Source organism: Boleophthalmus pectinirostris, unplaced genomic scaffold (genome assembly GCF_026225935.1).
Source record: "Boleophthalmus pectinirostris isolate CB_2022bp ecotype Guang Dong unplaced genomic scaffold, ASM2622593v1 HiC_scaffold_15, whole genome shotgun sequence".
Taxonomy (NCBI): domain Eukaryota; kingdom Metazoa; phylum Chordata; class Actinopteri; order Gobiiformes; family Gobiidae; genus Boleophthalmus; species Boleophthalmus pectinirostris.
In genome coordinates this window covers 31,536,476-31,557,263 of record NW_026571070.1, presented here as the reverse complement: position 1 = coordinate 31,557,263, position 20,788 = coordinate 31,536,476, and the positions used below count along the sequence as shown (strand labels likewise).

The 20,788-nt window shown below is 40.1% G+C and overlaps 1 protein-coding gene across 1 annotated transcript in view; it reads left to right on the top strand.

The window, feature by feature from the left end:
• mpp7a (MAGUK p55 scaffold protein 7a) overlaps positions 1-20,788 on the top strand; it is a 386,727-nt gene that overhangs the window by 256,890 nt on the left and 109,049 nt on the right. The window contains exons 11-12 of the mRNA XM_020930757.2: positions 7,099-7,295; positions 12,958-13,025. Of these exons, the coding sequence (XP_020786416.1) occupies positions 7,099-7,295; positions 12,958-13,025 (265 nt within the window). The remainder of the gene's footprint in view (positions 1-7,098; positions 7,296-12,957; positions 13,026-20,788) is intronic.

Genomic DNA, 20,788 nt, shown 5'->3' with positions numbered 1-20,788 from the left:
GACTGGAGCCAATTCATGTTTTATGCTCTCGGGTCAAAGCCATTTTTCAGAACACAAAACACACACTTTGTTATTGGAAAGTCCAGTGAGTAAACGTAATACACAGTAGGGCCGCAAGATTAATCGCAATTTGAATGGACGTAATTAAGCACCATCGTTTTGTCTACAAACAATGAAATCTTCTGTCTTATTGTGCAAAAAAAAAAAAACACAAAAAAAACTGCTAACCCTGTCATTTTGATCTGTACAAACGAGGGTTGTCAAAAGGAAAAAAGAAAAAAAAATGGAATATCAGATACTCAAAACTAGTATCAAAACTGGATACTCGTTTGAGCAGGTACCATATTTTTCGGACTATAAGTCGCTCCAGAGTATAAAGCTACGTTTGCACTGAACCAATCTCTGTATCACCCTATCAGAAACGATTTGTGTCTGCAGGCCTTCATTATCCACACAGCTTTGAGCATATTTGTTTACGTTTTACAGAAATGAAACTTAAAACCACATGGCTCATTTGCATAAACAGAGCGCTCCAAAAAACTGCTCGTTATTGTGCGCTGATGCGGTTCAGCTTCTGTTGGACTAAAGAACACGACTCAGTGGAATATGAGTGTTCTTTCTGTGACAGAGGGGTGTTCTGCTGATGGTGAGTCTGTTCTGTGCTTCTGTCATGTAAAACTTTTCAGAGATTATACATCGGCAGGTCGTACACACAAACCGTGTATATGAATGGACATATATTCAAGCCTCTTAGTGTTTTACCGGTGAATTACTTCACGGCGCATAGAACTACATCAGTGTATCAGTGTTTTCAGGCGTCCACACGGTGCCGGATCAGATCTGTACTCAAATGAATTCGTGGGAGCTGGAGGCACCAGATCGTTCCATCTCTGGAGCAGTTTTCAATCAGATTAGTGTGAACGAACATTGCATCCACAAACAGAAATGACTCAAATATCTACTAGTGTGGATGGGGCTTAAGTCGCACCAGCCAAAAAATGTAAAATGGGGAAATTAATTTTATTTAAGGCAAGTTATAGTAATAGTACAATAGAATAATAAAGAACAACAGGCTGAATAGGCATTAATATGTTAACTTAACATATGAACAGTTCTTCAGATAAACTATAACATCAACAACAGAACAGAACAAGTTTACCAAACTCTCCATCTCACTCCAAATCACTAAATCCACTGAATCCATTGAATTCTTCATCCTTTGTGCCACATCTGAGTATCCATGCAACTTCGGTTGTCACTGAAGTCCAGGCTTTGTCGATCCATTCAATGACTTCCAGGAAAGTTGCACAGTGCATCCTCCTGGATACTGTGAAGCTGTGTTCTCCATTCCCGCTTTCCACCAGTCTCACACAAGTTTCTTGCTCATTCCAAACTTTTTCTGTTGCTCGATTACCGTTTTCTGCTGCGTATTTAACTACTTGCAGCAGAACAGCGGCTTTTTCTGCAGGAGACATGCGCAGAAAACTGATACACAAACCTAGAGCCTCTCACGGCTGTCAGTCTGAAAATGTTAATATATAAGTCGCAGGAAACACCCAAACCATGAAAAAAGTGCAACTTATAGTCTGAAATATGGTATTTACTAACAAAGTTATATTGACAGGACAGAAATCAATGACAGAAAGAGAATTTGTATTATCATTGTGGTATCAGTATCTGTATTGAGTACTGAATTACTGAGGTACTACTTCAAACATGTTCTGAAATGTGAATCTTGTATTAGTTTGTCAGTTCATATTTCCATCTTTTTGTCGATTCTTCTGGCCATGTTTAAAATATGAACTTTGAACAGAATCCTAAAATATATATCACAAATACAATCAAAATCAAGCAAGACTTGTGTGAAAAAACGCAATTAGATATTTTTCCCAATTCATTCAGGCCTTAAATCCATGTGTGGAGTTTGACAGCCCCATGACTCCCTTCCCTCTCCTCAGAACTGTCATAGGAGCGCTAGCTCATCCTGACCTTTACGATGTTGGACCAGAGTCAGAGCAGGTGTATTAGGCTGTGATCCGGGCCCTCAACGGGGAGCCATTTCAGAGACAGGTCCACTATTTCTGTCCAAATGAATGAGCTGTTTGAACCTCAGGAAAAATGCAAGGATTGGAAAAACTGGACCTGCTTCGTCGAAAGTGTTTACAGAGCCAATATTACACTGTTTTCTATCTATGTTTTAATGTTTCCTCATCATAAACAGACCTGGAGTTGTGTTTTGTTTCATTTACACATGTTTAACACACAAATCTTGCGTATTTAGGCTGAGTTCTTTTCTCAAACTGAAAACACTCTGTTCCACCTTGTGATGTCATGTGGTGAGATAGGAAGTTTTTTAAGATAACATTTTATAATAAGGCATACCATTATTACACATTATTTGTAAATGTTTATTAACCATTAACTCATAATTTACCAAAATACACCTAAATCAAGTGTTTAATAATCATTTAGGTAACACTTTAGATTAGGGAGCACATAATAATAACTAGTTAATAGTAAAATGCATAATAAGTACTTCATTACATCTTTGTTAGTATTTATAAATTATTTTCAATGCATTTTTATCTAAGGCTGTATTTTGCTAGCCTGATTCATCGCAGCATTCGTTTGCTCGATGGTAGGCGGGTACTTTTTATATTTAACAAATCGCTGCTGTTTGGTTGTGACATACATAATGCACCAGAACGCTCAGTGGTGTCCAAGTAATTACCGGCACAACAGCAAACAAATCAGAGAGTGAACATGTCTGTCATTGACGTTTCTGCAAGATGAACTTGTGAATTAAAGGTGCAATAAAAAATGTGAAGTTTGTATTTGAGGAAGTCCAGAGGAGGATAGTGTATGCAGTCTGTTATTGCAACTCGGGTTGGTTCATCTCTTCACTGATTGGCCAGTGCGCGATCTACAACATCCGGTGTTCTTGTAAACCGTCTAGTGTATTCTTATCCCTGATGTAGTCGCTGAAGAGAAATGAAATTGAGCAGAGACTCTAGGTGGTGCCAGCCTGGCTAGTATTTTGTGAGTATTAGACGCACTCTTAAGCTTCTAACCTTATCAAAAAATGACCGCGCGCCACAATCCAGAGCGAATACGCAAATCCACTCAGGTGTCCCAGCACGACTTCAGTAAACTACAAAGCCGCACCACCCACAGAACACACAAACACACACAGAACAGACAGCGACTGCACAGAGAAACACACCCACAGACACACTCATCACTCCACACCGACGAGGAACGGAACGGAGGAACGAACCAAAAAAGCGAGTGCAATGTGCCACTTCTAGACACAACTGAACAACTGAGTCACTGCGAACACGCCGACAATCCGTTGGTCCCAGACACACCCTCCCTACACGCCACAACTGAACAAAGCCCAGAGTCACCGTGAACGCCACAAACAAACAAAACCACTCACCCATCACACTGTTGGGTTTCCTTTAAAGTCCGGTGTGGTTTATTTGTGAAAAAAGTCTGAAAATAGACCATTTATTGACAGTGTGTCTTATAATCCAGAGCGACTAATAACCCGGAAAATACAGTACTAACCCATTAACTATTTTCTTCCCATTGAAGTAGTGGAGATCACAATAGATGTTTTGTGCATACACTGAAATACACTAAAATCTTAATAAGCATTAAGCATTTTGTAAATTCTGATCGAATACCAACTAATAGCTAAATAACTGCTAATTACCCTACCAATTGCCTCTTCGTTAGCTATTAATATGTGTCATATATGTCCCTAAACTAAAGTGTTACCAAAATTTACAAACATGGACAAACCAAAATAGTATTACTAATTAATAAAGTGTTCATAAATGTTTAATTTGGAACATCTACAAACAACTTACAAGTGTTTATTAATCATTAACTACTCATGTACTAACAATGACATTCTTGTAATTTTTAGTAAATTATTAGTTAATGGTTAATAAACATTTAAAACTATGTACACACCTTAACTCACACCTTCACTAGAATCATTTGGATCATTTCAGCCCTGGAATTTCAAATCTCCAAAGGTAAACGAAGCTGTTAACTTGAATACTACCACTTCATGACATCACAAGGTGGAACAGAGCATTTTGAGCTTTGGAGATGTAGACAGACTAATAATAAAGAGTTACTCAAACGTATGAATGAAATAAAACACAACTCCAGCTTTGTTTTTGATGATCTAACCGCATTTTTACATGACCACAATCTCACCTGAATCCATTTTGTGTAACATGAGACTTTAAGTAGAATTTTAGACTTCGCTGCCTTCACCTCCAGAGCAGGACTGTGTGATATGTCTATTTTAGGGAGATGGTTATATGGTGAATGGGCTCTTCTCCGTGTAATGAAGCTCCATGCCCAAACACAGACACTTTTCCCCATCCTCTCCTGCCAACGGAGCTCAGCAGTCTGGCCCGCTCTGAAGTCTGCCCCGGTTCCTGGACTACTTTTCCCCATTCAGTTTTCCTGTAGACCTCATGAAACGACAGAGGCTAACAAGCTGGTAATGTCCATAAAGTGGTTGTTTTCGGTCCAAAAAACACACTCAAATCCACACTTCAAACAGGTTCTCTTTGGTCGTCCAATATTATTTCCAAAAGACCAGTGTGTTGTTTACATATACCTGGACATGTTCTTCAGAAGGGTGGTGCATTTTGAGAAGTTTCAGAAGCCGATTTTATCTAATTTTGGGAGGTTGTGGTCATTATTATTATTTATTTTCGGAAAGTCTATGAGAAAAAGTAATGGAAAATTGGGTATTACTAATTTTACATCCACAGTGATCAGATCTAATTTGTAATTCAGTTCAAATAAAAACTTTAGTTTGTTTCATATGACCCCATAGTCTAAAATGAGAAATTTAAAACGTTAATCCACTTTACAAAACATTGCAACATTGTCATAGTAATTACCAATTAAAAATAAAACATATCTTATAATTAGCCACGTTTACATGATGTTTTTTAATTCTGAAATAATTGTTCTGAATTAAAATATTGTCCTTCGAGTTTACATGGAAATAATTCCAAATTGAGGTTTACATGGAAAACACGTTATTAAATCTCCTTTATTTAATTCTGCTCAGCGTCTGGGGATGGGGAAGGGTTCTGATTGGACAGAGACGCCAACGTATTTATGTCAACCGGAAGAAAATGCACACTTCAGCTGCTACCGGCTTTTTTGTCGTCTTAGTTTGTCGTTTGACAGACACAAACACGATCCAAACTTTTTTGCGCAGTGTTTTCGATGATAATTGTGCAGCAGCTGGAGAATTCTCTCATCACGCTTTACGTCTGTCAGCTGAGAAGAAGGGAAGAGTGTTGGAGAAGGGGGGAAGAAGACAAACTGAGTGTGAGGCTGCTCTACCTCAGCCCACTCCCACATCCCGCTCACAAATCCAAACAGACGTGGATGAACCAGATTGTCCGGGTCACGTCAGAATGGCGACCCAACGAGCATGCACTGAACCATATTTATTTTCGGAAAGTCTATGAGAAAAATGAATGGAAAATTGGGTAATACTAATTTTACATCCATAGTGATCAGATCTAATTTTGTAATCCAGTTCAAATAAAAACTTTAGTTTGTTTCATATGACCCCATAATTTAAAACATTAATCCACCTTACAAAATGTTGCACTTTGTCATAGTAATTACCAATTAAAAATAAAACATATCTTTAAATTAGCCACGTTTACATGATGTTTTTTAATTCTGAAATAATTGTTCTGAATTAAAATATTGTCCTTCGAGTTTCCATGTTAATAATAATTCCAAATTGAGCTTTACATGGAAAACACATTAAATCACCTTTATTTAATTCTGCTCAGCGTCTGGGGATGGGGAAGGGTTCTGATTGGACAGAGACGCCAACGTATTCACGTCAACCGGAAGTAAACGCACACTTCAGCTGCTCCCGGCTTTTTTGTCGTCTTAGTTTGTCATTTGACAGACACAAACATGATCCGAACTTTTCCCGCAGTGGTTTCGATGATAATTGTGCAGCAGCTGGAGAATTCTCTCATCACACTTTACGTCTGTCAGCTGAAGAGGAGAAGGGAAGAGTGTTGGAGAAGGGGGGAAGAAGACAAAGTGAGTGTGAGGCTGCTCTACCTCAGCCCACTCCCACATCCCGCTCACAAATCCAAAGAGACGTGGATGAAAGTCTGAAGCCGGATTGTCTGGATCACATCAGAAGGGCGACCCAACGAGCATGCACTGAACCACTGACATTATTTTGAAGAAGAATAAACATTTACGTGATCGAGGAATAAATTTATTTGGCTTTAAAATCGGAATAAAGCACCCACTTACTTCGGAATTAAGTTTAAATCCGTATAATCATTTTCATTACGAATTGTTGTTTGTTTCATTACAATGTGTTTACATGGTCTTTTTAAAGCAGAACAATTTTTATTCATTATTATTATTCATTTTTATTTATTTATTTGGAATTAAAGCTCTCCTGTAAACATGGCAGTTGTTAAACTATGCAGCGTTTGGGGGGATATGTCACTGCGCTGCCTGGAACGTTTCACAGTATGACCTTATTACAGGTGGTTTTATAGCTCAAAATAGGTACAAATGCATTTTGACTGTGAGCAGGGTCGCCTCTCCACGGATCTGGCCTGTAACTTGGTCTGGTTTGGTCTCCATGATGATAGAAATGTTTAATACCATACTGTGAAACACTCCAGATAAATAACATCTCAGTGAAGAAAACCATTTGACCGATCCTCTACCACAAAAGTTACACAATGCAGCTTTAAAGTCCTCAAATTGTCACTTATAATGAGGAAGCTGTTATTCCGGTGATTAGTTTTGTGTGTGGCTGTAATTCAACAGTTCTATATACAGAGAGAGGAGGTGGTGGTGCTTGGAAGGTGGCGACAGACCTTGTAGCCGAAGAGCAGACGAATGACTCAGTCCCACTTGGCAAACCCGCCGATGTTCCAACTTCTGATTGCACTGACCTTTGTAGACTAATCCCCCCGAGGAGACGTCACAGCACGCTCCACCGCCTCCCCTCCTCTGTTCTCCACCTCTCCACCTCTCTACCTCTCTGTCTCTGCGCAGGTCTTCATGAAGGCCCTCTTTGACTACAACCCGCTGGACGACAAAGCCATCCCATGTAAAGAGGCGGGCCTGGCGTTCAAGAAAGGCGCCATTCTGCACATCGTGAGCCAAGACGACCCGACCTGGTGGCAGGCCAAGCACCAGGGCGAAGCGAACCCCCGCGCCGGCCTCATCCCCTCCAAACAGTTCCAGGAGAGGTAAGACACGAGTCCCAAAACACTCCTTCTGTGCGCCAAAAGGACTACAACAATCCTGGGTTACAATCCTGCTACTGTTTTAAAGGTCCTCAAAAGTGACTCTTTAATTGAGCTTTAAGTACTTCTGCCCATTTTGTGAACAGTCGTGACATTTTTAACACCCCTTTGTCTCCGCTGTGTTGGTTTCTTCCTGTTGTGATGATATTTCAGTCTATTTATGCTCACGTAGCTCAAACTTCAGAGATGTGTGACTAAAGAAATCGCTGCTTGTATCAAGATTAATTCATAATCCAGTTTAGATAATAATTCAAATGTAGTTTTTAGATGTAAAACGTGTGTTAATATGATATTTACAATGATTCATGGGCCTATGGTCTCAATATTTTGTGTTTACAATGTTAGAATGTTGATCAAAGACTTACTGTATCTGGAGTTGTTTTGTTTCATACACATATTTAACCTTCTAAGACTCGAACTCTTGCATGGCTTTACTGATTTATCTTGTACTGGGCTGATTGGGACCTGATGAGAGCAAAAACAAAGAATTATATTTCTATTATCTTTATATTTAAATGATTATATAAAACTTTAATTTTATGTTTTAATCATTTTGATGGAACACAATAAAGTCACAATTGAATAATGATTTGCAAAAACGATTTACCGTATTTTCCGGGCTATTAGACACGCTCTTAAGCCTCTAACCTCATCAAAAAATGGCCACGCGCCACAATCCAGAGCGCCCCATACACGAAACCATTCAGGTGTCCCAGCACGACTTCAGTAAACTACAAAGCCGCACCACCCACAGAACACACAAACACACACGGAGCAGACAGCGACTGCACAGAGAAACACACCCACAGACACACTCATCACTCCACGCCGACGAGGAACAAACCGAAAAAGCGAGTGCAATGTGCCACTTCTAGACACAACTGAACAACTGAGTCACTGCGAACACGCCGACAATCCGTTGGTCCCAGACACACCCTCCCTACACGCCACAACTGAACAAAGCCCAGAGTCACCGTGAACGAACAAACAAACAAAACCACTCACCCATCACACTGTTGTGTTTCCTTTAAAGTCCCGTGTGGTTTATTTGTGAAAAAAGTTCAAAAATAGACCATTTAATGACAGTGCGTCTTATAATCCAGAGTGACAAATAGCCCGGAAAAGTACGGTAAGTTCCTGAACAATCTAAAATATGTTGGACATATTTGTCCTCAGTATGTAGACTCCAGGTCCTCGGAGGCTACGTCATCCTTTATTATTAGTCTGCCTACATCTCCAAAGCTCAAAATGCTTTGTTGCACCTTGTGATGTCATGCAGTGGTATTTTTCAAGATAACAAATGCCTTTTACCTGGAATCATAGAAGTGTTTCTAGTGAAGGTGTATAGACATTTTAAAACACAGTGGAGCACTTCCTGTATTACCACATGACATCACAAGGTGGACCAGAGGTTTCAATTTCAGAGAAGAGCCTAAATACACAGGGTCTGAGTGTGAATGAAACAAAACATAAATCTGGGTTTGTATGAGATGAGGAAACATCTTTACAACCAGTGTTGGGAAGGTGACTTTTAAAATGTAATCCCCTACAGATTACAGATTACATACCCCAAAATGTAGTTTGTAACATAATCCATTCAATTACTTAAAGTGAGTAATGTAATCTGAATACTTTGGATTACTTGATATTGTCATGCTTTTTAAAACTACATGTACCAATCACATCCTGAAAATTTTAGTTTGTTCTCTTCAAATTGTCTGTTGAGCCCAAGTCTCCATGAACAGGTAAATGTTTGCTGTAAAGTAACAAAGACTAGAAAATCTGAACATAAGATGTTTTGTCTGCTTAAAGACAATAAAAATCCCAGTCTTTACTTAACCATATTAAAAAAATAAAAAATAAAAATAGAGAAATCCCCTAGTCCTGGTTTTAATCCTGATTTAGTCCTGGTTTTAGTCTGGTTCTAGTCCTTGGTTTTACTTCTGGTTTTACTTCTGGTTTTAGTCCTGATTTAGTCCTGTTTAGTTCTGGTTCTAGTCCTGGTTTAGCCCAAAATGTGAAAGCAGGAAAATACCATCCTGTAATCCATTTATTTCAACAAAGTAACTGTAATCCAATTACCACTCACTGTAATCTGTTACTCCCCAACACTGTTTACAACATAGTTTAGGAAATGGCGTAATATGAGCCGTTTAAATGCACTGTATGAGTTTTTTTCTACAGATCTTTCTACATTTAATTACATAGCGTTTTATTGTCCGATAATGAGGAAGTGTGTGTTAGCATGCTAGTTGTTGTTTGATTTAGCCTGATCGCAAAACTCCAAAAGCTCTGGTCTCCAAAAGTTGTAAAAAGCTCTTTAAAACTCAACGAGGTGGATCATTGGGTTTAGAAAAACGCTCAGAACGCATGCGTAAGTGTAGGTAGAATAATTTTGGGCCACTGCAAATGTTTTTAGGTCAGTAAAAATCATCTACAGCGTCTTTAACCTATAGAAGCGAGCAAATTCCAACTCCTCAACCAAGAAGTATGGACAGGATTAGGAATAACGACATCAGAGGGAAAGTCCATTTTGGAGGTTGCAGAAACTGTGTAAATGGTTTGGACATGTGCAGAGGAGGAGTGAGTCAAGGAAAAACCATGTTGAACTTTAAACGGGCAGACGTGAAGACGACTCCAGACCAAGACCGAAGAGGAGATTTATGGATATTGCAAAGTCGGACATGAAGTTTACAAATGATACAGAAGATGGAAGATGGACGCTGGTGGTATGCTCTGGCCTCGCAGATGATAATATATTTTCGAGTTTCACTTGTATTGGCTCTTTTCATGGAGCTGCCTGGCTAGTTGTAGTTCTTTTTGAAAGTGTAGTTTTACCACTTCATTCATTCTCTGAGGAATTAGATGGGCCATGCTAAAATAAATCAACATTTAAAGGTGCTGTTACGACCAAAAATACATCAGAACATATTTAGAAATGGACACGGAAGACAAAGTTAAGGATTGCATATTCTTGTATTATTATTTTTTTCTTTTGTATTTTGGACAAAAAGAAAAAAAAAGACCCCAAACCCGTGCCAGGTGTCACCAGGTCATGAGCTGTTTGGTACTGGGCCACAAAAGCGTGAACCCCCCCTTCGCCATGCATCTCAACCAGGACAAAACCAGGTCGAAACCAGTTCGAAACCAGGACTAAATCAGGACTAAACCAGAACTAAACCAGGTGGACACCGGGACTAAACCAGGTGGACACCGGGACTAAACCAGGACTAAACCAGGTGGACACTGGGACTAAACCAGGATTAAACCAGGTGGACACCAGGACTAAACCAGGATTAAACCAGGTGGACACCAGGACTAAACCAGGATTAAACCAGGTGGACACCGGGACTAAACCAGGTCGACACCGGGACTAAACCAGGATTAAACCAGGTGGACACCGGGACTAAACCAGGATTAAACCAGGTGGACACCGGGATTAAACCAGGTGGACACCGGGACTAAACCAGGTGGACACCGGGACTAAACCAGGATTAAACCAGGTGGACACCGGGACTAAACCAGGTCGACACCGGGACTAAACCAGGATTAAACCAGGTGGACACCGGGACTAAACCAGGATTAAACCAGGTGGACACCGGGACTAAACCAGGTCGACACCGGGACTAAACCAGGTCTAAACCAGGTCGACACCACGATTAAACCAGGATTAAACCAGGTCGACACCAGGACAAAACCAGGTCTAAACCGGGACTAACGGAGCGCCAGGTTCTCACAACTTCAAGGCTCCTCACGGAAATGCAGAGCAAACAAAAGGAAACATTAAACATTCAAAAATAAGAGTAACTTGCAAAAACAGACCTGGGAAAAATAATACAAAAAAATAGACAATAAAAAATATACAGGGGAAAACAAAAAGGTGCCCAAACGTAACAGGTGCACTGTGTGATTTTTAGGTTGGCATCTGTAATCCTGCTTGTTTTCATGAATATGCCATAGCCCCAGTGTTGGGAAGGTGACTTTTAAAATGTAATCCCCTACAGATTACAGATTACATACCCCAAAATGTAGTTTGTAATGTAATCCATTAAATTACTTAAAATGAGTAACGTAATCTGAATATTTTGGATTACTTGATATTGTCAGGCTTTTTTAAAAAACTACATGAATGTAGCAACCACATCCTGAAAGTTCTTGTTTGTTCTCTTCAAATTGTCTGTTGAGCCCAAGTCTCCACGAACAGACAGAAGCAAAAACGAAGATGTTTTTTCTGCTAAAAGACACAAAAAGCCCAGTCTGTCCTTAACCAGATTAAAAATATTATTGATAGAGAAATAATTTTTACATGAGATCACGGCTGCCTTAAATTATGTTCACTCTACTGTTAGTGTCATATTGTTTAGACCTGGTTTAGACCTAGTTTAGACCTGGTTTAGTCCTGGTTTTAGTCCTGGTTTTAGTCCTGGTTTAGTCCTGGTTTAGTCCTGGTTTTAGTCCTGGTTTAGACCTGGTTTAAACCTGGTTTAGTCCTGGTTTAGACCTGGTTTAGTCCTGGTTTAGTCCTGGTTTAGTCCTGGTTTAGTCCTGGTTTAGTCCTGGTTTAGTCCTGGTTTAGTCCTGGTTTAGTCCTGGTTTAGACCTGGTTTTAGTCCTGGTTTAGTCCTGGTTTAGTCCTGGTTTAGACCTGGTTTTAGTCCTGGTTTAGACCTGGTTTCGACCTGGTTTTAGTCCTGGTTTTAGTCCTGGTTTAGCCCAAAATGTGAAAACAGGAACATACTGTTGTGTAATTAATTTATTTCAACAAAGTAACTGTAATCCAATTACCACTCATTGAAACAGTAACTGTAACTGAATACAGTTACTCATAATTTGTACTCTGATTACGTAACGCCGGTACATGTAATCTGTTACTCCCCAACACTGCATAGCTGTGCTTGGAATGTTCCACAGTGTGACATTAAACAGCTCTGCTTTACATTTCTTAAATTACAGGTGGTTTTAGAGCTCAAAAATCCCTAGAAAAACAGATATTCTGACTGTGAGTGGGGTTACCGCTCCACAGATCTGACCTGTAACTTGGTCTGGTTTGGTCTACATTAAGAAAAAAGGTGCCAAACTGTGAAACATTCGAGACAAAGCAATAACATCTCCATGGCGACAAGCACTTGACGGACCCTTCACCAGAAAAGTTACATATTTCATATTTAAATATCAGACAGATGACCTGAAGTTATGAATAGATCACAGACAGAATGTGACGACTTTTACTACGATTTAAATACTGTGTAAATACACAGGAGGAAAATTCTATTTAGATAAGTAGATATGTTTGTCTTGAAACTAATGCTAACTGAAATTAATTTAGTCAGTCAAGAATCTTTTTGTTGACTACTAACAGCTCTGTACTTCCATCCACAGTGAAATTCTGAGTATGAAAATGACTTGAACCCATCATTGCCAAGAAGTAGTGTGATAATTGATATCATAGCGTGCAGTCTCCTCATTGGCAGTCAATAATCACTTTTATTGTACAAACATACTCATCTTTTCCCATATCTGCTCATGTCTCTGCGTTCTCTCCTCTGTGTTTATGACTCCCAGCGCAGCCCTAAACTCTGATGGCTTTATTGTGTCTGTTGTGCAGGAGGTTCGCAGTGAGGCAGCCCGTGTCCACGCTCCCGTCCACTCTGCGCAGCTCCACCCGCCGACCATGTAAGCACACTCTCTCTGACTCACAAAGCGCACTCTCACGCTTAGCTGTGGTTGTCTCTGCTCTCACTCTTGTGGATAAATCACGTTGGACGCTTGACTGTGGATGTTTTGATAAATGACGGTCTCTTTCTCACGAGGCCGCGCTCATTTGTAGCGTGTTAGCCGTCACACCTGTCAGCAGAAGAGCCTGTGTCTGGGGCTGTTTCCTTCATGCTCCATGTTTCATTCTGTCTCTGTCGCCACGTTCTGCTGGCTCCGCCCTCCTGTCTCACCATATGTCCAGTGTGCAACAAGTACAGGAGGGCAACGTTGCATATTAACCCTCTCAGGCTCAAATAAAATTTTAGTATCAGGAAAAAATCTGATATTTGGGGAAAATGATCATATGGGGTAGTAATATACAATCCTGACTTTTTTTTTTTTGAGAGACCTTCACATCCAGTGCGTTCTGGGGATGTTGCAAATTTCAACATTTACCCAGTGTGGTAAATTAACACTGAAGACTGAAAATGATATGAACTCTAACTTTATGTGTTTACCACTTTTCATAACAATAAAACATAAAGCAGAGTGTAACAGCTTTACAGCGGCAGAACAACATCACTTTTTTGTGTGGTACTCCAAGAAACTATTTTTATCCTTTGTAAACAACAAAAGTACTTTGAGTGTAGCCATTCTTGCACAGTCTGCATCGTCCATGTTTATCAGCATGGATAGGAAAAAAGGCTCCTGAGTAAAAAAAAGCTTATAAAATATGGATTTGGAGTAAGTAGGTAATTGGCATTTAGCTGTTGCAAATCTGCAACTCCTGCCTGGAGAGGGTTAAAACTGAGATTTTTGAAACTATCAAGAAAGATTGATACTAGGGATGTAACGATATCCAAGTCCCACGATATGATATTGTCACGGTATGAGCCTCGCTGTACAGTATTTATTGCGATATCGTGGGAAAGCTCAGAATATGGTGTGGAGGCTCACGATTAGAGATGTAACAATATCCAAATCTCGCAGCACTATATTTTCTTTCTTTTTTTTTTTTTTTTTTTTTAATTGGTTTTAAGTAATATTTCAAAACATACAAAAACAATATAAAATCAAAAACAATGTAAAAACAGTCTGGAGTTACAGGTTCTTATTTAAACATGCATTTGGTATTGACATTTTTATGTACTATGTTGTTTTACTGGTGTCATTGATTAATACATTCCATTTATCCCTTTGCTCATCGTATTTATACCCTTTAAGTTTAAGATAATGTTATTTTTTCCATCACTGAAATATTCCCCACAATCCTGATCCAGTCTTGTTGTGCAGGTGGATCTGGTTGTAACCAATTCTTTGTAATTGCCTTTTTAGATGCAGCTAAAACAGTACTATATTTACATGATATACATCTCACATACGATATTTATTGCAATATTTTGTGGAGTTAACAAAAACTCTTAAAATGTCTTGACAAGACATAATCCAAAGAACTGTTATTTCTTCATGTAGTCTACACTGTGGATGGAGCAAAGGATCATGGTCTATGTAGTTCCCTCTGTTTTTTTTCTGTTTTTTTTAGCTATTGCTGCACCATAACTCTTCATTTAAGCAAAGAGACTTCGATTTATTGTGAGGGTCCACGATATTATTGTGGGAACGTTGGCGATACGATATCATGATATTTCAGTTATTGTCACGTCCCTAATTGATACGTGTGTCACTCTGAATTGAGTTCTACACATTATCAATCTGGAACAGCTCTCACTCATAACGAACAGAAAATGCAGAGTGTCATGGCAAATATTTGATTTGATTGGCAGAAGCATCACGACAGCGTCACAAGCCAAAAAGTCAAACTTGTTGCATCCACTTGAAAAAAGCACAAACATTTTCCCTGTCCACAAATGCACAAAGCTCTTACCTTCTGCATGTTTTTTACAAACTCAGGGTCTGTTTAGATGAGAACACTTTTGGGTAAAAATGTCAAAATATTTTATCAGAAGTGACTTTTGTTTAGATGGCTGACAGCGTTTTTGGGACTTAAAAACACAAAAATCTGAAACCGCCCTTCAGAGTGGAAAAGTTGAATACGCTTCGCTGTAGCGTTTCCATCTACACTGCCCAAGACGCAAAACTCTGGTCAGATCTTCTCAGAAAACAACATGTCTGATCATTTCCATGTGTTGGACCTTCAAGCTGCTCTAATAAACTTACAGGAGGCTCCCAACAAATGTACAGAATATGCATAGGTACTATTAGTGAACAGAGAAGGATTTGCAATCACCTCTGTCAAATTCTGGATGCACCACGTCATCGCAGGCGAGTCAGACGGCATGCATACCCAGCTGAATTCCACACACTTCACCGTACGCAAGCAGATTTCCACCCAAAAACACTTGTCTTAAACGCGGAACAAAAAGGGAAGACAGAAGGCCACTTTTGCGTCTTCTGTTCAGACCGTCACCATATAAACATCGCCTAAATAGTTTGTATTGACGCAAAAATAGGCTGAAATTCACCTGTCTGTGTCGCCATGTTTATTTTGGCTCATTTTGAGTCTTCGCCTTTTGCTTCTACTCAATGCTGCGACGTGATTGGTCCTTCCACCCAATTAAACATACAGCGGGAGATGCATTTTTGAGAACTCAGAAATATCATGAGAAACATTCACTGTCCGTTTGTCTGTAAGTGTAGTCCCCTGCAGTCAGCTTTTCTCTTACTTCATTCATTTCTGAAACATCAATACGGGACAGTAAAAACTTCGACAGTGTACTCCAACATCATCATCCGTGAACCTTGGTCCATTTTGTTGGAGAATTTAAGACCCAAAAAGCCATTGAACAGTTTTCCAGCTGTAATTCTAGAAGATGTTGGGTACACCGTAGAACCATCCCTCTGACAGTGCTTTCACATTCAGCTCATTTTTCAGAACTTTTGACAAAGTTTTATTAGCACTGCATGTACACAGTTACCGTAGCAAACTGAGAAACGTGCTCAAATTCTTCGTGAATTATTAGTAGAAGCTTTACTGTAGTGAAACCTGGCAAGTTACTTTGTAAACTAACAAAAACATGCCCCTTGTCACAGTGTGTACATGAACACACTATACAGTATGACAGTGTAAGCATTTGCAGTATCCATCAGTATTATGTCTGACATGAGGTGAGTGTGAACTGCCTCATGAATGTCTGGATTAATCCTGTGTACTCCATAGCTGCTCCCTCCACCTGAGCGAAAGCCCGTTCAGGGGGATCTAACCTGAGGCACGCTCGCTCCGCAGCCAGACTCCACTTTACACTGTATACATGAGGCCAGGCAGCGCTGAGGACCTGGCACCAGCAGCCCGGTCTGATCACACGGGCCCGGAGCAGTCGGGGAGAGCTGCCAGCGTGTGATGCGGGCCCACACACTGCAGGCCTCCACACTCACCGCTCTATCTGACAACTCTGACACAACTCTACGGCAGCAGCACATACCTGATTTGAAAAGCAAGCATCTGGATGTAGACGCGAACTTCAGCCGAAACATGTTTTTTTAAAAAGTCAGAAAGGTTGGATGGTATTTTAATGGTTTTTACTTGCTGTGGCTTCAGACATGCTGCCCTATTATTACTGCAGTCATGTGGCAACTCACCCACTTTGCCTAGCAGAGATCCACCAATGTTTTTCTTCACGACTGATACAATTTCATTCAGTGTCCTTAGCGTCTCATGACCGGTACACTCAGTTTGTTTTTTGCGATTATTTCCCAATGTTCTGATCTAATTCTGACATATGGAAAAGTAATAACTACACCAGTACCAAAGCAAAAGAAAAATTTAATTCTGTCAACTGGACAAAAGCTTTTGATTGAAGACGTTTCGTAGCTCATCCAAGCAGCTTCTACGGTTCTGAAGTTTGTCCAGTTGACAGAATTCAATTTTTCTTTTGCTATGGATCCTTCTCAAACAACTGAGGGATTACACAGATATTACCAATAAGTTTTCATCTCCAGCATAGCACAGTTTCTCTATGAGCACTAACAAAGCAGTGTACCACAGTTGCAGCGCCCCCTTTGGATGGTCTTGTAGAATAAATTGTAGTAGCCCAAGAGTTGAAGAGAAAAGGTATAACTCTGGAGTTCTAACGTAGAAGTTTATTTACATCACAGCTCAAGACATGATGATGGCAGGTATGAAAACCTTTTGGCGAAATTACGCGAATCGTGTAGATTCTATGAGAACAGTTTTGGGGGGGAGTGGCTTGGTAAATGTGCAGTGGATGGTAAATATCTCAAAACCAGTAAGAGAATGTAACTCCATTTAGGAATGTGAAAAACCAGGTTTAAAAATCCTACCCACTTGATTCACTTTGAAGCAGTTTTGTCTAAGTGCCAGTGGAAGTTCTCTTCAAGAGACAGGGTTCTCAAACTGCGGGTGAGGGTCCAAAAAAGGGGTGCAGAGTGTTTAAGAACAGTACAGTTTTACAGGCTTTTTATGCCTAAATTAACATTAATCAGATAAATTGGAGATATTGATATATATATATTTGCCAAAATAGCTGTAAAATACAAATAAATGTATAAAATGTCAAAGATGGTCTTGATTTGGTCTCGATGGGCTGTGGTCTCAGTCTTGTCTTAGTTTCAGGACCCTGTGGTCTCGGATGGACTGGCCTTGGTCTCGATTAGTGCAGTCTTGACTACAACACTAGTGCATATACTGGTGAATCACCATCCATTTAGACAGGGCCTGGTCTTATTAACCCCGAATAGATGCCCCAGTGCACCCAGTCTGCAAAAAAACAAAAACAAAATCCTCTCTCATCTTTTTCACCTTTTTTTTTTTTTTTTAACCTCTGACCCATTTTCATGCCTGTGATAGTCTTGTCCATTCAGTCTAGTGCAGTCCAGTCTGGCTCTGCTTCTGTTGTAAGGAGTATTATACCTCTGATGGTGTAGCCCAAGATAACAAGGACTAAGCTGGCAGTGCACTTCTATTAACTGTCTGACAAACTGTAGAAAATTTTGCTCAAACAAAGCTTCATGTAACTCTGGTCGGCCCGTACAGAACATCTGCCAGTGCTGCAGCTTTGAAGCCAGTAAATGTAAAAGTAAACCTGAATATATCTGCTACACGGGCCAGCCGATAATAACGCGTACTCAAATATACAGTCCAATCTCTCTTACTGGGCAGGCTGGCAGAAAAGGTCTGAACCAGTCAAATGTACTCTTCTCCGGTCACATTTCATTCGCCTCAATACCAATAAACAACAGTAATAAAGACTAGCTTGTGCCAATGTTCTGAATTTCGGCATCTAACCATAACCTATGTAGATTTCCAACCTCAAGCGTACCGCGTCTCATAGTCTTTCATTGTGGATTTCCTCGAACATATAAACCCTCCTCAGACTACACTACACTACACATGTACTTGGCCGCTTCGCTCACAACGACCCCATTGAACCAAATCCTGTTTAATTTGGTCCATATTTTGACTGTAGATTACTACTTTGTCCATCCATTTGACGTTTTGCCCCAACATTGCAAAGCGGCCTTTAATGTGTCGTGACTTTTCCAATATAAAAGCACTAAAATAACCGACAGATCTACAATGAGCACCGCTAAAGTTAGCAATATGCCCCGGTGAATTATGGATGTTGTCATTTCCTGGTTATGTTCGACCGCATACTGGCATACGCGGTGCCCAGGGCCAAAAATATCCCGCTCCGGAGACACTGCTCCACTGTTCTGCTGCCGGTTGACTTGAAGGGGCCAGTCCCAGTGAGGAGCTGTGGGGTTTGTGGGGCCGCTCTCTGGGCTGAGGGCAGGTGTAGTTCTCAGTTGAATCTAGCCTGGAGTCTATGTGCATAAGGATAAGTGCTGAGTTTGTATGGTCAAACGTCAACATTGGTTAATTGCCGTTTGAATAATATGAGTCTGAAATCCGATGATGAGTTAAAGGGGACGTGTCAATACTGCCGTTCTTCAGTATAGGAAAGAAATTACTCACAATCAAATCAGAGGTGAGAAGAGTAGCCAAAATTGTGCTCTACTCAAGTAAGAGTAACAAAATATTTCTCAAGTAGAAGCTCAAAGTAGTGGTCCAATAAATTACTCAAGTAAGAGTAAAAAATATTTGGGAAAATGACTGCTCTCGTAAGAATAACTCAAGTAATTCAACTCAGTAACTGTCAGTGAATGTAATTTGAAGGATAAAACATTAATTGGCCCGTCTCATGCAAAATAACTCTCTTCACATTGTATCTTCTGCACATAAACAAACACAATTTGGGTTTTGGAACATTCATTACACAATAGTTATGAAATCTTACTGATTTCTTGGAGGCAGTCACAGACTGGAGGGAGGGAGGGGGAGACAGACGTGCACCCTGATAGTGGTAGGAATAAACTTTTATTCATCATGGCAATACAGCGCGTTCAGTCGCATGTGTTGGACCCAGAATTGGACGAGGACTTTGAGGTGCTCGAAGCTCGAGCACCGCGTTGACATCAGCTGAACATTACTGTTTGGTAAAGTATTAATAAACACTAGTAGATAAACTTATTATATCGTGTTCACTGCAGAGTAGAACAATGAGCTTATGCTGTCGCTTTTGTTTAGGTGTTCATGTGGGAATTGTCATCAGATGCGGGGTGGAGGCAGTGGAGCTGTGGACGGGGTCGTGTGCTTTCTGCTACGTCAAACGCGTCGTAGGTGTATCTGCCGCGTCATCGTTGTAGCAGCTTTAGTTCGTTGTCACTTTGGAGGGTGGCAGAAGAATGCTGCAATTTGTTAAAAAACAAAAACAAAACACTGAATCAATCTGAAAACCACTTCGGCAACATATACAAGGCCCACACATCAGTCTTAGAAGGTAGAAAGCTCTGAAAAGTTGATTTTGCATGAGATGGACCCTTTAAATAATGCACTAAATGTGGTATTTTAAAATTATAGAGATTTTTAAAACAAAAGTAAATATGGAGGAGCGGTGCACGAAACCAAAATGTTCAAATCATTTCATATTGTACATAAAGCTTTTGCCACATGTAGACTTACTCACAGTGGGAAGAGTAGACAAAACATTTACACTAGTAAGAGTAAAAATACACTACCGGTCAAAAGTTTTAGAACACCCTCATTTTTCCAGTTACTTATTGCAATTCAAGTCGTGAATGTCCAGTGAAAAGCTTGAAATGGTACAAAGGTAAGAACTGAACAGATAGAGGTTAAATAAAGATAAAAGAACAAAACACAAGTCCAAGTTCTGCCAAAACTTCCTCAGGAAAAAAAGAACAAGATGGTGAAGCTTGAAAACATGGAGTGTCCAGTACAGTGTCCAGACTTAAACCCCATCAAGCTGGTTTGGGATGAACTCTCGGGATGAACTTTGGGATGAAAATCGATCATTAATTCTCCTGACGATAGATTAAGAAAAAATGAATCGAATGCCCATCCCTAGCCCAAACACCAGGAGAACATGTAAAGGCCCGGGGGTTGCTGCTTGACTATCTTGCAAACCGCTCATCCACGTGCCGCCAATTCATTCTATCCATTTCAGTTCAGATTCCGATGATCTAGATCAGGTGGGCTTGAATCTGTAAAAGTCTTGTCAAAAACTCTCTGAAATCTGTTTTACGCTAAATTCCGCTGTTCTCTGAGTTAAATATGATTCAGTGGCCCTATACAAGTTGCATTAAGCAGGTGTCTCGGCCCGACTAAGAATAATTACTGCTATTTCAAACAATCATACATGTTTTATGCCTTTCCTTACACTGATTCTTCTTAGATTTGGACAATA